Source organism: Procambarus clarkii, chromosome 83 (genome assembly GCF_040958095.1).
Source record: "Procambarus clarkii isolate CNS0578487 chromosome 83, FALCON_Pclarkii_2.0, whole genome shotgun sequence".
In the NCBI taxonomy this organism is placed as follows: Eukaryota; Metazoa; Arthropoda; class Malacostraca; order Decapoda; family Cambaridae; genus Procambarus; species Procambarus clarkii.
Genome location: NC_091232.1, coordinates 10,403,387 through 10,420,440, shown reverse-complemented (window position 1 = coordinate 10,420,440; position 17,054 = coordinate 10,403,387). Strand labels below are relative to the sequence as shown.

The 17,054-nt window shown below is 36.9% G+C and overlaps 1 protein-coding gene across 1 annotated transcript in view; it reads left to right on the top strand.

Annotated features, from left to right (window-relative positions):
* LOC123768812 (pneumococcal serine-rich repeat protein-like) overlaps window positions 1-17,054 on the top strand; it is a 100,572-nt gene that overhangs the window by 11,993 nt on the left and 71,525 nt on the right. Inside the window, exons 2-12 of the mRNA XM_069316205.1 lie at window positions 301-1,025; window positions 2,025-2,227; window positions 3,242-3,467; window positions 3,561-4,105; window positions 5,008-5,049; window positions 6,273-6,533; window positions 7,599-7,778; window positions 9,855-11,721; window positions 12,876-13,252; window positions 14,599-14,871; window positions 16,631-16,789. Coding sequence (XP_069172306.1) covers window positions 301-1,025; window positions 2,025-2,227; window positions 3,242-3,467; window positions 3,561-4,105; window positions 5,008-5,049; window positions 6,273-6,533; window positions 7,599-7,778; window positions 9,855-11,721; window positions 12,876-13,252; window positions 14,599-14,871; window positions 16,631-16,789 — 4,858 coding nt within the window. The remainder of the gene's footprint in view (window positions 1-300; window positions 1,026-2,024; window positions 2,228-3,241; window positions 3,468-3,560; window positions 4,106-5,007; window positions 5,050-6,272; window positions 6,534-7,598; window positions 7,779-9,854; window positions 11,722-12,875; window positions 13,253-14,598; window positions 14,872-16,630; window positions 16,790-17,054) is intronic.

Below are 17,054 nucleotides of genomic sequence, written 5' to 3'. Positions count from 1 at the left end.
CATACATCAGAGAATTATTATTGTTGTTGTGTATTTTTTTAATTGTATAAATTACTGTATTATCATTGTTCTTATTAATCATTCTGAACTTTTTTGTCCCTAAGTTCTTCGAAATCTAAGCTTTTGAATCAACAGTAGAAGATTTCCAATAACATTTAACTTGCTATTTTACTAAATAATAATATTGACTTAGCGCTTACTCTTGATAAAATACCTTTCCTTAACAGTCTTTGAACCCCCCCTAGTCTGAGTGACCTAGCGTTGAGTGTCTAGGTTAATATACGTCTATGTCTTCCCCAGCATGAGTATGAAGAAGACGTGGTGTTCTTCAAGAAAGTTGAAGACGGGAAGATACTTCGATGCGTAGTTCGACTTCAGTTTTCGGTATCCCCGAAGGCTTCTGGATCTCTGTTGGGTCTGGAATGCAACGAGGCTTCCAAGGATTCGTGGACGAGGGATATATACAGCAAGTTGATCCCTCGGGCGACTGTCATCTCCTCTGCGTTCTCCTGTGACGCCATTTATCCAGCCCCGTGGTGGCCGATGAGCTGGGACCCTTACGTTCCTGGCTGCCGAAGGTTGGATCACTCTGCATCATCGTCGTCGGCGTTTTCAAACAGTTTTGCCACTCACGGTGAGTCAGGTTCTGAAGACTGTCACTGCCAGGCTTCAGAAACAGAGAACTGCGATTGCCTCGTGCACCAGCCTTCACACGTTACTGTGCCCTTGGACTGTTTGTGCGAAGACTCTAGTTTCTCAAGTAATAGTTTTTCTTCAAGTAGCAGTTGCCTCTGTGAAGGAAGCGGTAGCTACTATTCCTCAGGTGTTGATTGTATCTGTGAGCCAATTAGCAGTTACTTCTCAAGCATGGATTGTATCTGTGAGCCAAGTAGCAGTAGCAATTACCCCTCAAGCATTGTTTGTTTAAGTGAGAAAAGCAGCAGTTCGTCCTTCACAAGTCCAAGTAGTTCATTCTCAAGTTTCAGTTGTTCTTCATCCTCAAGTTTCAGTTGTTCTTCATCAAGGTCTAATATACCTTTATTATCAAGTTCCATTAGGTATTCGGCAAGTTCTTGGAGTTCTTTGTCAAGTTTCAGAAGTTCTCCTTTCAGTTATTTGTCAAGTTTCAGAAGTTCTTTGTCAAGTTTCAGAAGTTCGCCTTTCAGTTCTTGTTCTTCGTACTCAAGATCTAGTAACTCTTTATCAAGTTCAACAAGGTCATTTTCAAGTTCCTCAAGTGCTCCTTCCTCAAGATTCAGTTGTTATTATTCAACTTCTAGTAACCCTTCATTATCAAGCTTCATTACTTCTTGCAGCTCTTTATCAAGTTCCAGTTGTTCTCTCCACAGTTCTGCTTGTTCTCTTCATAGTTCTCGTTGTTACTCGAATTCTAGTAACTCTTTATCAAGTTCAAGAGGTTCATTTTCAAGTTCCTGCACCTCTTTCTCAAGATCGAGTGGTTATATATCAAGTTTTAGAAGTTCTTCCTCGTCAAGCTCAAGCCGTTCGTCACCGTCAAACTCAAGTGAATCTTCATCATGTTTCAATATTTCTTTGCTTTCAAGTTTCAGTACGTATTCATCAAGTTTAAAGTATTCTTCCTCATTAAACACAAACAATTCTTTAACTTTCAGCATTTCTTACTCAGGTTTTAAAAGCTCTTCCTTAAGCTTCAAAAGATTTTCTTCATATTTCAATAGTTTATCATCAAGTTCTATTTGTTCTTTGTCATTAAGCAACAGCAGGTCTTCTTTCCTAAGTTCTTCATTAAGTTTCAAAAGTTCTTCTTCAACGTCCCCAAGATTTTCCTCCAATTCCATAAGTTTTTGCTCACAAATGTTCAGTAGTTCTTCTTGTATTAGTTTCACAAGTTACAGCAGTTCTTCAAGTTTCCGCAGCTCTTTCTTTTTAAGTTCCAGCAATTGTTCGGTGATTATCTTTTGTTCCTCATTAAGTTCATGCAGTTCTTATTCATTAAATTTTAGTAGTTCTTCCTCACTAAAGTTAATTTGTTCTTTTTGGAGCTCAACAAATTCTTCAAGTTGTAGTAGCTCACTCTCAAATTCTGGTAGTTTATCGTCAAGTTCTAGCAGTTCCTTAAGTTCCAGCGATTCTTCCTTATCTAGTTCCAGACCTTCTTATTTCCCTTATTCTAAGTCCTCCTCATCAAGTTCTAGTGCGTCTTTATCTTCATATATCAGCAGCCTTTCTTCCGCAAGTTCCACTAGTTTCATGTCAAGCTTAACCAGTTCTTCCTTAATAACTTCCAATTGGTGTTCTACCCTGAGCTTCAACAGCTTTTCCTTGTCAAAATCAAATAACTTTTCTTTATTAAGTTCAATCAGTTATTTCTCATCAAGTTCCAAGAGTTCTCTCTCATCCAGGTTTAGCAACTCTTCATCATCAAGTTCTAGTAATTTACTTTCACGTTCTAATGTTTGTTCATTAAGTTCTAGTAGCTACTCCTCATCCTCTAGTTGTTTTACCTCAATCCTAAGTACTTTCTCATTTGGTTCTAATTGTTCTTTGTCATTAAGCTCCAGCAAATCTTATTTCTCATGCTCTGGTTATTCATATTTCTCAAGCTCTGGTTTTTCTTCTTTCTCAGGTTGTTGTTATTCTTCTTGCAGTTCTAGCATTTCTGTTCATTCACGTTCTATTTATTCTTCGTTACCAAAATTCAGTAGTTCTAGTTCTAATAATTTGCCTCGCTCCACCAGCTCTTCTTCAAGGAGTTATTCATCGAGTTCCAGTACTTTATTATCAAGATCAAGTGCCTCATATTTATTAAGTTTCAATTGTTCTTGTTTGAGTTCCAGCAGTTTTTCCTCAAGTTCCAGCTGCTCATCATCAAATTATTGTAGTTCTTATTTAAGTTACTTCAGTTCTTCCTCAATACGTTCCAGTACTTTATTACCTACATGTTCTATAAGGTCCTTATCATTGTGTATTTGGTCTTTCTCATCCAGTTCCAATAGGTCTTTTATCTCTGGTAATATCAGTTCTTCTTCAACTTCCAGTTTTTCCTTAAGTTACAGGAGTTTCTCGTTAAGTTTTAGCAGTTCTTTGATATCCGGCTCCAACATGTCTATTTTCTTAAGCTCTAGTAAATCTTTATCAAGTTCATGCATTTATTGTTTATCAGTTTCCAGCAATTATAACCGCTCTTACTCATTCTTGAGTAGTTCTTCCTCGAACCTCGGTAGTTTCCCATCAACTTCACATAGTTATTGTTCATCAGGTTCCAAAAGGTCTCCTTCCTTAAGCTCTAATGTCACTTCGGCAAGTTCCAGCAGTTTGTCTGCATCAGTTTACTCAAGTTTCATTAGTTCTAGTTCATGTAGTTTATCAAGTCCTAGAAGTTTTTCAAGTTCTTACGATCCTAGCTCTACCAGTTCTTCCTCTGTAAAATACACCAGTTGTTCCAGTAGATTATCTTCAAGTTCTATTAGTACTTACTCATCAGAGTTAAGTAACTGTTCCTTAGCTTCCAGTGTTTCACCATCCAGTTCCATAAGGCATTCCTTAAGTTTCAGAAGTTCTTCCGTGTTCATTTATAGTTCATCATCATCATTTTCAAGTTTTAAAAGCTCCTTATCAAGTCGTTTCTTATCAAGTTCCAGCGGTTCTTCATCTGCATGGAGCAGTTTACTTTTATCAAGCTCTGATAGTTCTTCATTAACAAGCTCAGATAGTTCTTCATTATCAGGCTCTGATAGTTCTTCATTATCAAGCTCAGATAGTTCTTCATTATCAAGCTCAGATAGTTCTTCATTATCAGGCTCTGATAGTTCTTCATTATCAAGCTCAGATAGTTCTTCATTATCAAGCTCTGATAGTTCTTCATTATCAAGCTCAGATAGTTCTTCATTATCAAGCTCTGATAGTTCTTCATTATCAAGCTCTGATAGTTCTTCATTATCAAGCTCTGATAGTTCTTCATTATCAAGTTCTGATAGTTCTTCATTATCAAGCTCTGATAGTTTTTCATTGTCAAGTTCTGATAGTTCTTCCTCTACTGTCATTATTTCTTCCTCAATTCTTCTTCTAAGTTCAAATAGTTCTTTCTTATTAAGTTCAAGCAGCTACTCCTTATTTGTTTCAAGTATTTCTTCTCTATTAAGTTTAAGTAGTTCTTCCTCATCAGTTTTTATTACCTACCTTTCCTTTACTTTCTCAAGTTCTTCACCTTCTTGTTCGTCAAGTTCTAGCAGCAGTTCATACCATATCTCAAGCGATCCCTCAAGTTCTTCAATCATTCAGTCAATATCCAAAAGTTCCTCAAGTTCATCAGTTGTTCAGTCAATCTTCAGTTGTACTTCAAGTTCGTCATATTATTATTCGATCACAAGTGTCTCATCAGGCTCCTGCACTTTATATAGTTCAAGTTCTAATTCAAGTTCCATCCGTGAGTATTACTTTCCTATGAATATTTGTTCTATTATGTCTGATACTAAGTTGTTCTTGACTCCTTTTTGTCTGTATTGTTTTTGAACTTAAAATTTTGAACTTGAATTTATTTTGTATATTTCAAAGTATTTTTAAGAGCATTTACAAAATGTATAAAACTTTTATAAACTTTTTGTGTAAACAATGTCTACATATCAAAAACTTTTTAGGTATGTAATCTGCTTTGGATGTATCGAGATTTTCGTTTTGTGTTTAAGCCTATAAACAGTGGTTGGTAGGCTTCAACCATTGGTAGGCTATATATATATATATATATATATATATATATATATATATATATATATATATATATATATATATATATATATATATATATTATCAAGCTCTGATAGTTCTTCATTATCAAGCTCTGATAGTTCTGATTATATATATATATATATATATATATATATATATATATATATATATATATATATATATATATATATATATATAACAATATATATAATATGACAATATTTGACAGCTGTGCTGACGTGAAATGTACTGAATGAATACTAAAATTTATTTTCTCTCTCTTTTTTTAAATATTTGCAGCGTCCAGCTTGTCGAGTTCCACCTCTGGTAGCTTCAGTTCAGGTAAGTGAACTTAACATCCCGTCCACACACCTAATACGTTACATTTTAACGGGATAACCAGACCGTTAAAAAATGCTACTCGTTACTAAAAACTATCAGCACTGTAATGGTAACGTTTTCTATGCTTTGGCCCCAATAGGTAAAGTGGGTGACTGGGGTTTATACGCTCCTGATTAGGCTAATTGGTTGGGTGTTTTACTGAGTGGTAAATTGGAGAGAATTAGCTGGTAAAAGCTTCCCTCAGTTCAAAGTGTATTTTTATACACACTTGGAAGCTATATCATCACCTTTCTAAGGGCACCAATCTCTTTCGGCGATGACTGGGGAGCACTTTCAAAGGATACGTGATTAACTAGACTGTGATTCCTATGTCAGACTGCGTCGAATATCCTGGTTGAGCAGGCCGTTAACCAGCTGGCGTGCTCAGAGACCGGGGCACGGGAACACTGAGTCACGGAACCACCACAATGCATGGCTAACATCTTTCATGCCACAGGAGTTTCATTTTCTTATTTGAGGAAAGAGAAACAAGGCATTACAGCTCAACTGAACATCCTTGTAAAATAATACTCTATTGCCTGTAAATATATGCAAATAATTACATATTACATTAGTTATGGGTTTTTGAATGACAATTAAAATCAGTATAGGTGACATCTGTAATATACACGAGGGCTTCAAATTACACCAATTTTCAGAGTTCCTCCTTGAAGGAATTGTTTTGAAGAATGTGTTTAGTGGAAAGATGGGTGATATATTTCTTGCATTTATTGCCAACTAACCTTCAGTCTCGTCTGTATATTAATCTAGTGAAACTGGCATGCATATAGATTTTGTTCTATATCACTGCCTCTATAATTGGTTGATGTACTGCATCATCTGGCTTAGCTTTAAGACTGGACTTAAGACAAGCAGTTCCTCCTAGACCCTCCTAAATCTGGCTCTTTTTGCAGTTTAATCTGTAGTTCATTATAGTCTTCAACTTTGGTCACAAAGTAGTTTTAATCTTTCAATTCGGATCCACATATAAAGTTTATAAAATCAAGTAATTCCAGATTCATTATAAATTGGAAATTAAAAAAATATGTATATGGAATATTAGGATTTCTTTCAGAGAGTTCTATTATCCAAAGGTGAAAATAGATAAATCTATGGAAGACGGCTTTTGCCACAGAGGCATCTCTAGTTACCAAGCTCGCGTCCATCACGAAAATACTTTGCAGGCTCATGGAACTTCGCAAGTTCAAGCACATCCTCATTCACCAGTAGCTTCTCAAGTTCAAGACCTTCCCTCAGTTCAGCCATCTTAACGAGCAGCTCAAGAACAAGCAGATCATCAAGTTCCAGGAGATCATATGCTCCAAGCAACTCATCAAGTGTTAGTGGATTATTCGTTCCAAGCAACTCATCAAGTTCAATAATCTCCTCACTCTCGAGCAGCTGGAGCATCAGTCCATCTAAGAGCAGCAGTGTACTAAGCTCAGGTAAGATACTCTTGCTCTGGCTCAAAGAGAGATGCACGTTACAATTTAGTGAATAGAAAGTATTCGAGCAATGAAGCTGTGGCTATTGTATGTTTTATAAACTAATTAATGCTTGTTTATATAAATAGACAAGGTAGACATAAAGAATTAAAACGACTATGATGATTCAAGTTCAAGCAGCACATCAATTAAACATAGTGATATGTACACCTAGATCTGTGCCCTCTTTGTCGGTGACTGGACACTGAGTTTAGTTCTGTGGCTATGTTCAGAGCTAACGTACGCTTGTTGAGTAGTCAGTAAGCTATTGTGATGGATCTAATAGCCCTCCAGAGATTGACAGGCCTTAAGGACAGTACCAAACCAGCTTAAAACCAATCTAACATTTACCAAAATAACTAATAATAATAATAATAATAATAATAATAAGTTCTGTCACAAAGCTTGATATTTATCTGTCTTGATCAGAAGTCTCACATAAGAGACTTTTTGGGCGTAAAGTCTCACATACGACCGTCTCAGATATCTTATGTTTTCATTATTACCTCTCCAGTCCGTATTCAAACAAGGATGACCCATTTTCTATTATCCTGTTTTAATGAATATTTCTCTAAGAAAACACAACTAACCCTCAATGACTTTAAATAAATTTAGTGAGAATACGTAGTTAATAATGAAATTAACATTTGAGTTGGATATATATTTGTTTTACTTTATGGGTTTCTTCCATGAGAAACCCGTGGCGGAAATGATTCAGGGGCGAAGTGTTCATCCAGATTGATAAAATTGTCATTATTGATTTCCATTTTAAATTCAGACTGTTCTAATAAATAACACGACCGACACATGCGAAAGTTATATACAAACATTTGGATGTATTAATATATACTGCCTAGCAAATTAGTATAACATATTTCTTTAACTTTTTATTAATATTTATAAAGGATTTTAATTAGCAGATTCAGGATCCAACTTTTATAGCAATGTCGGATACAAAATTCAGTGGAGCAATAGTTGTTCAACTTTTCGGGGACTTGAACCGACTCTGATCAACTTTCCACATAGGTAATTCTTCGATCCAAAGCACAAGCAGTTCATCAGTGCATACCATCAACAGCAGCAGCGTAAGTAAAATAAGCAGCAGCAGCAGCAGCATGAGTAGAAGCACCAGCACCCTCGGCAGCAGCACCATTAGCAGCAGCAGCAGATCACTCGACTGTTTGTGTTTCAGTATAACAAGCTCAAGTAAGTTGCACATGTTGAATAAGAAATGTTCCGAAAGAAGATTTTCTGCACCATTGTCCAAGCAAGATGTTATAGGAAAGATTGTATTAATCAATTTAATAATAATATCGGAGTCACTTTTTCAAAGGAAGTCCTCAATTCTCTACATTTGACGAAAATCAGCAACTGGGCAGCGAGCTGCAGTTCCCTTCTTCGTAAAATGTAAAGTCTTAATGTAATTTTTTTTCTTTCAAAATTCTTTGTTGAACATAACTGATAGACTGGCTTATCTATCTTATGGCTTACCGCGTATATATTGAAGAACTGCTTAACATGCCTATCAACTGAGGTTAGTTTGCTAATTAAAATATATAACTAAATTTCAATATTTTCATAACAAAAATAATTCCCAAGTTTAAATAATTAATTGAACTCATGAAATCAAGAAGACGAACCACGCACAGGATATTTTTCAAGGTCAAGTCCATAAAATGTTCTCTAAGCATAACTCTGCAAGTTCAAACCGTTCCCAGAGCACAACTTATCAAGATCACAAACTCCCTTAAATACCGACCCGTCCTCAGCCTAAGCTTGTCCAAGCTGCGGTCGGCCCCAGAGAGGCGTTCATAATTTTTAAAGTACTGTGTATTCAAAATCAGTATCTACTCATATATTCGTTTATAATTTTGTTTATAGTTAGACCTAAATCAGGCTAGTTTATGTTAGATTACGACCCAGTACTGTATTATCTAAGTGGAGCCAACATAGCCACACGATGACTACATAATATTGACAAATAATATATATAGAATATATCATCATTATCTCCAAATAATATTACATTTTATACTGATACAATTTCTAGATGTAAACCTTAGTACCAAGTGGGATTTTTTCAGCACTTTTTTAAATGAGTTCTTTAATACAATAGCCTATTAATGAAGTTTACTAAATCCATTTCACAATTTGACTTTACAGTTGTTTACAATTGTTTTGTCACCTCCATTTTGTCATCCGAGGATCACAGAAAATGATCAAAATTATCCACAAATTTAATTTCATATGACAATTTTCAGTCCATTTTATAAGTCTATTAATGTACCATTTACATGTAACATCTATCCTCCGGTAATATTTTTTGTATGTTCTGAATCTGTTACCTCCATCTTATGTCGTCTGCCATTTGCTATATTGCTACTCCAATGCCTCACATAAGCGATCAACAACAGAGGTTCCCAAAGGGAGTCATGCCCCTCTTTTGCCTTTTAAGTATTCTACTTGCCAGGGTACAGTACACACGTTTTTGGTCCAAAACAAACCTGTTGTCCATGTTACATTTTCGTGCACAAAATTATAAATTTTCCCTTCGAACCACATGAATATCACTTTCAATAAATGGCGACTTCGATATATTTTTCACACAATATCTTTGCGAAACAGCCGGCAAATAGGGTATTATTTAATAACACTTTTTATCCCTTATACATTCATTTATTTAACAAAAAAATATGGGTGTTAATGTTCAGTTATTTTCATGAACAGCATTGTCTAAACCTGTTAATTGAAGGTAAGATGCTGTATCACTTTTAAGTGATTTGCCTTGGTGATCAGGGATGCTTAGATGCTCTTAAAGCCGTATAAACACTCATAACTTGCAACACTTAACCCCACATCAAGTAACACCACAGATTGTCAAAGTTCTCACAAGAAGTTTCAACCCTTCTGTATTTAAAGTGACCCACCGACATCACAAAGTTTTCCTTACAAAAATAAACATTGTTCAGGATTAACTATGAGTAAACGACTGCGGTATTCTAATTATCATAATTGATTTTGGCTAAAATTTAGTAAAATATGCATTGTAATTTGATATATACATCACGTATTTTGTATATTTTACGATATCGTATTATTGCAAAGGTTTTTAATTCAGTATAGAATAGCTAAACACAAAATATTTTATTCTTATAAGTCATAAATATATTGTCCTGTACTAAAAAAAAGTATTTATTATTTTATTCTCAAAGTTCTTTTGTTCACAGGTTATCGTTTATATAACGTAAATGAAGCAGCTTTTCCAACTAAATAATCTTTCAGGTTCAAGAAGTCAGTGTAGTGCAAGTAAAGAGTCGCGCTCAAGAAGTTTGTCAAGTTCAAGAAGTTTGTCAAGTCCCAGAAGTTTGTCAAGTTCATGCAGCTCTCCAAGTCCAAGCAGTATGTCAAGTTCATGCAGCTGGCCAAGTTCAAGAAGTTTGTCAAGTCCAAGCAGTTTGTCTAGTTTATGCAGCTGGCCAAGTTCAATAAGTTTGTCAAGCTTATGCAGCTGGCCAAGTTCAAGAAGTTTGTCAAGTCCAAGCAGTTTGTCAAGTTCCTGCAGCTGGCCAAGTTCAAGAAGTTTGTCAAGTCCAAGCAGTTTGTCAAGTTCCTGCAGCTGGCCAAGTTCAAGCAGTTTGTCAAGTTTATGCAGCTGGTCAAGTTCAATAAGTTTGTCAAGTCCCAGCAGTTTGTCAAGTTCATGCAGCTGGCCAAGTTCAATAAGTTTGCCAAGTCCAAGCAGTATGTCAAGTTCATGCAGCTGGCCAAGTTCAATAAGTTTGTCAAGTCCAAGCAATTTGTCAAGTCCAAGCAATTTGTCAAGTTCAAGCAGTTTGTCAAGATCATGCAGCTGGCCAAGTTCAATAAGTTTTTCAAGTTCAATAAGTTTGTCAAGTCCAAGCAGTTTGTCAAGTTCATGCAGCTGGCCAAGTTCAATAAGTCTGTCAAGTCCAAGCAGTTTGTCAAGTTCATGCAGCTGGCCAAGTTCAATAAGTTTGTCAAGTCCAAGCAGTTTGTCAAGTTCATGCAGCTGGCCAAGTTCAATAAGTTTGTCAAGTCCAAGCAGTTTGTCAAGTTCATACAGCTGGCCAAGTTCAAGAAGTTTGTCAAGTCCAAGCAGTTTGTCAAGTTCATGCAGCTGGCCAAGTTCAAGAAGTTTGTCAAGTTTATGCAGCTGGTCAAGTTCAATAAGTTTGTCAAGTCCAAGCAGTTTGTCAAGTTCATGCAGTTGGCCAAGTTCAATAAGTTTGTCAAGTCCAAGCAGTATGTCAAGTTCATGCAGCTGGCCAAGTTCAATAAGTTTGTCAAGCCCAAGCAGTTGGTCAAGTTCAAGCAGTTTGTCAAGTTCATGCAGCTGGCCAAGTTCAATAAGTTTTTCAAGTTCAATAAGTTTGTCAAGTTCAAGCAGTTTGTCAAGTTCATGCAGCTGGCCAAGTTCAATAAGTTTGTCAAGTCCAAGCAGTTTGTCAAGTTCATGCAGCTGGCCAAGTTCAATAAGTTTGTCAAGTTTATGCAGCTGGTCAAGTTCAATAAGTTTGTCAATTCCAAGCAGTTTGTCAAGTTCATGCAGTTGGCCAAGTTTAATAAGTTTGTCAAGTTCAAGCAGTTTGTCAAGTTCATGTAGCTGGCCAAGTTCAATAAGTTTGTCAAGTCCAAGCAGTTTGTCAAGTTCATGCAGCTTGCCAAGTTCAATAAGTTTGCCAAGTCCAAGCAGTATGTCAAGTTCATGCAGCTGGCCAAGTTCAATAAGTTTGTCAAGTCCAAGCAGTTTGTCAAATCCATGCAGCTGGCCAAGTTCAATAAGTTTGTCAAGTCCAAGCAGTATGTCAAGTTCATGCAGCTGGCCAAGTTCAATAAGTTTGTCAAGTCCAAGCAGTATGTCAAGTTCATGCAGCTGGCCAAGTTCAATAAGTTTGTCAAGTCCAAGCAGTTTGTCAAGTTCAAGCAGTTTGTCAAGTTCATGCAGCTGGCTAAGTTCAATAAGTGTTTCACGTCCAAGCAGTTTGTCAAGTCCAAGCAGTTTGTCAAGTTCTTGCAGCTGGCCAAGTCCAAGCAGTTTCTCAAGTCCAAGCAGTTTCTCAAGTCCAAGCAGTTTCTCAAGTCCAAGCAGTTTGTCAAGTTCAAGCAGCTGGCCAAGTTCAAGAAGCAGGTCTGGTTCAAGCAGCTTCTCAAGTTCAAGCAGACAGTCAAGCTTTAGGCATTCACCCATCTCGAGTGAACTCTCAAGCTCATCATGTATCTTGTCAACATTAAGCAGGCTGTCAAGTTCAAGCAGACTGTCAAATGGAAACAGCTCATTAGCTTTTAGTAATCTGTCAAGCAGCGCGCCAAGTTCAAGCTACGGGCTAAGTTCAGGAAAGTCTAGTTCAAAGAGCACGTCAAGCATAATCAGCCTGTCGAAGTCGAGCAGCAGTTCAAGTTCAAGCAAGCTGTCCAGCTCATCACCTCAGAGCATATCAAGAAGTCAAACAGGCAGCAGCAGTTCAAGCTCAAGTAAGTTTGGATTGAAACTTTGAATTCTTGGTCCCACTGTCATAACACAAAACACTGTATAACATTTCAACACAGTTCAGATGCATATATGATATTCTTAATCCAAATTGCCTTTATTCGCTTATCTGGATAAAGTTTAAAAACCTTTTTTCAAACCTTAAATTGTTGAAAATCGTTAACGAAAGTCGAACATTTTGTACATGGCAATTTTTATTTTATAATAAATTTGAGTCTGTAATGTAATTACTGAAATAATTTCCCTTAACGGACATAAGAGTGAAGATACATTCTTAGAGAACGAAACTGTTGTTTCAGACAGTCACCCCAGTGAACACACCCTCCAACAGCAACGCCAATTCATTGCAATAACAACGTAATTAACGTTGACTGAACGTTCAGTTCCCGTTGATTGATACGTCGAACCGACAACCCCCACCCCAACTCTTGAATATTGTGTCCACTGGCAACATGTTGCAACCGAGAAATGTCCCATAAATATCACCAGAATCACAGATAGTTTATTGAAAAAAATAAACATATATTGCAAACCGAGAGATAGGTAAGGGACAAGGGACGTGAATGAACAAAAATTACCTTCAGAATGCAACTTTGGATATGTATAATAATTTTTTTATACAAAAAACGTAAGCAAATTCACGCAATAAGAACATGCACTTGCAGTATCTCTTCTAACAATTGTATCTTTTGCCATTACTGAGTGATGGTAACCTTTCTGAAACCTAATAATTTTTTATCAGCAGTTAGTGGAGGCTCAGAACTCTTGCCATGTTCATCCTCGTCATATGTGAGAACCGTCAGCAGCAGCATCAGCTCAAGCAGCAACATCAGTTCAAGCAGCATCAGAAGCATCAGCTCAAGCACCAGCATCAGCTCAAGCACCAGCATCAGCTCAAGCACCAGCATCAGCTCAAGCAGCATCATAAGCATCAGCTCAAGCAGCATCAGAAGCATCAACTCGAGCAGCATCATAAGCATCAGCTCAAGCAGCATCAGAAGCATCAACTCAAGCAGCATCAGAAGCACCAGCTCAAGCAGCAGCATCATAAGCATCAGCTCAAGCAGCATCAGAAGCATCAGCTCAAGCAGCAGCATCAGAAGCACCAGCTCAAGCAGCAGCATCAGCACAAGTGCTCCCGAGTGCCTGTGCAGCAGTATATCACGCTCAAGTAAGAAATATATAGTCAGAATGTCAATCTAAAATTTCAGTGATTTTATACTGATCTTGTACACGTACTCACCTAGTTGTGCTTGCGGGAGTTGAGCTTCGACTCTTTGGTCCAGTCTCTCAACTGTCAGCTGGTGGACAGATTCCCGAGCCTATTGGGCTCTATCATAACTACATTTAAAACTGTGTATGAAGTCTGCCTTCACCACATTACGGCCTAATGCATTCCACCTGTTAACTACTCTGAACGTGTGTGTGTGTGTGTGTGTGTGTGTCTGTACTCACCTATTTGTGCTTAAGGGGGTTGTGCTTTAGCTCTTTGGTTCCACCTCTCAACTGTCGTACAGATTCCTGACCCTAATGGGCTCTATCATATCTACATTTGAAACTGTGTATGGAGTCAGCCTCCACAACATCACTGCCTAATGCATTCCACCTGTTATCTACTCTGACACTGAAAAAGTTCTTTCTAACGTTCCTGTGGCTCATGTGGGTACTCAGTTTCCACCTGTGTCCCCTTGTTCTCGCTCCAACGGTGTTGAATAGTTTATCCTTGTCTGCCCTGTCGATTCCCCTGAGAATTTTGTAGGTAGTGATCATGTCTCCCCTTACTCTTCTGTCTTCCAGTGTCTTAAGGTGCATTTCCCGCAGCCTTTCCTCGTAACTCATGCCTCTTAGTTCTGGGACTAGTCTAGTGACATACCTCTGAACTTTTTCCAGCTTTGTCTTGTGCTTGACAAGGTACGGGGTCCATGCTGGGGCTGCATACTGCAGAGGTATGTGGTATGACACAGAGGTTCTGTGTGTGTGCGTGTGTGCATACATGCATACAATATGTCAAATTGTAAATAATAATTTAACCATTCTCTTTTTCCACGTACAAATGCATTCATTCTCGATATATATATATATATATATATATATATATATATATATATATATATATATATATATATATATATATATATATATATATATAATATATATATATATATGGGGTACCACCTATGGTGCAAGTGTAGGGACCCATAGCCTCGGAGAAAAAAATAAAGAGTCCTCAGGGAAGATCTTGTGGATCCTCACTGAACACTTTGATATTTTCTCCTACTACCCCTATTCTCTTAGTGTGTGTGTGTATATAAATTACTGTACATAATTACTGGGATTTTTATTGGACATATTATTCAAATTAAAATGTTAATATGCAATGAAAGGACATATTTAGGACAATAAATAAAAAATATATAATTTAACATGGCGAATAGGTTAATATAGTCTGTTTCTACTCTGATAGTTACACTTATTTTCAGTCTTCACCTGCAGTTGATTTTTAAACTATTTATTCAGGCTCCAGCTCTTCAGCAAGCCGAAGAATACCACCAAGCAGTTCAAGTAGCTTGTCAATCTCAAGCTTGTCCACAAGATCAAGCACCCTGTCAAGTTCATGTACCCTGTCAAGTTCCATCAGCCTGTCAAGTTTAAGCTTTCAGCTAAGTCCAAGCACCCTGTCAAGTTCAAGCAGCCTATCAAGTTCAAGCAGTCAATCAGGTTCGATCACTATAGTACGATCAAGCAGTCTGCCACACTCTTTATCCCAGAACATCAGTGTTCCAAGTTCAGGTAAGTTCACAAGTCACTTGATCGCCTAATGGGGGATTGCATTAATTAAGATACAATCTATATATATGTGTGTGTGAATAATAATCACATATAAATTAATTAGAGCAATGTGAGGATTCGAACCAGCGACCAGGGAAACCCAAGACTTGCTATGGATTAAGAGGAACCCCGGGTTGAATAAATTATACAATGTCATGTGCAGGTGATGAGTCACAATAACGTGGCTAAAGTAAGTTGACCAGACCACACACTAGAAGGTGAAGGGACGACGATGTTTCGGTCCATCCAGGACCATTCTCAGGTCGATTGGTCTAGAACAGACACTTGCGAGATACTGTACCGACGCTCAGTGCGCTCAACTCACACACTGAGCGCACTGAGCGTCGGTACAGTATCTCGCAAGTGTCTGTTCTAGACCAATCGACCTGAGAATGGTCCTGGATGGACCGAAACATCGTCGTCCCTTCACCTTCTAGTGTGTGGTCTGGTCAACTTACTTTAGCCACGTTATTGTGACTCATCACCTGCACATGACATTGTATAATTTATTCAACCCGGGGTTCCTCTTAATCCATAGCAAGTCTTGGGTTTCCCTGGTCGCTGGTTCGAATCCTCACATTGCTCTAATTAATTTATATGTGATTATTATTCACACACACATATATATAGATTGTATCTTAATTAATGCAATCCCCCATTAGGCGATCAAGTGACTTACCTGAACTTACCTGAGCTTGGAACACTGATGTTCTGGGATTCATCACCTTCTAGTGTGTGGTCTGGTCAAAATGTCATGTGATTTCTACCTCCCATTTGTTGGATATCTTTGCCTTTCATAAATTAATATGTTCGGTTACAAAAGTAATTGGGAAATATATTTTTTTTAAGATTTAGTAATCATTGCTTTGCTGCAGCTTATAACTTGCGCCTTTAGTTAAACTGAAGAATGCACGGAATTCAGAACTGAAAATATTGATTAAATTTCGCAATAAAAGTTCATAACGTATCTTTTTTATACAAATAACACAGTCAAAACTAAACGTAAATAAACAACATTTTGACATATAAGCACCTACATCTCAGGCATCAACTAAACAACATTTGTATCTTTAAATACTGAGAAATTAACTCGCTTTTAAAGAGATCTGAGAAAAGTAGTGATAAAGAACCTAAGAGGCTTAAGAGGTCAGACATAATCCACGAATCCGTCATATGGAAGGGTAGAGTGTGCTCAATAAGTACAGACATATCAAATACATATTTAAAATTACTTCACAAAAATACCCTATTATAATCATTATTGTCCAAACTAATACGCCTTCGAAAATCAAAGTTATCTCGGCTTAGTGATATGCCATCAGTTGCAGTCTTTGCTGTTGATCAGAAACATTAAATGCATCATTACCTCTGCGCTTGAAGTTATATGCTTATATTATCATATTGAAGCAATGAAAAACGTATAACTTGTAATTACTCTTCAACATAAGCAGCCTTATCAAACAGTTCTTGTGTGATTTGCCTCTCAATTAAACTATACACTGTTCATTATAAGAAATTTAAATTGAATTTGCAATGCTTAATATGGAAATATTAAGAACTTTTTTAATACAAATACAAAGTAAACAAAAATCAAATTCAAAGCAAAATGTTAAGATATCCCAAGTAAAGAAGTTTGTGACATTTGTATTTAAAGCGAGCTTCTAAGGCTAGTGGTTCTGGCGAGAATCTAATTTATGAACAACAATCATCACATCTTCAGAGCTTATACCAAGTTCAAGAGCTTCATCTTCGTTATCTGTAGGAATCAGCAGCAATATCAGAAGCAGCAGCAGCAGAATAAACAGTATTAGCAGAAGCAGCACAAGCAGACGCAGTGAAAGTTCCGTTGAGTGCCTGTGTTTCAGCATAACTAGCTCAAGTAAGAAAAATGAAGAGAGAATGTTACTGCCAAACTAGAGTATCTTTTCTTGCCTTACATTATTGAGTTATAAAGCTGCTTTTGCCTCTGGCCAGGTTCTATTAGAGAACAATTAATAAAATTACTCTACCAAGGCAAAATAGTATATGTACCTACAGGTTTTTACAGCTATTTTCAAAAGATTATATTTTACTTATAAAAATGTTATAGTTTCCTTTATTGGAGAAGAAATATCGTAAAATGAAGTTAAATTTATTAGAATTTT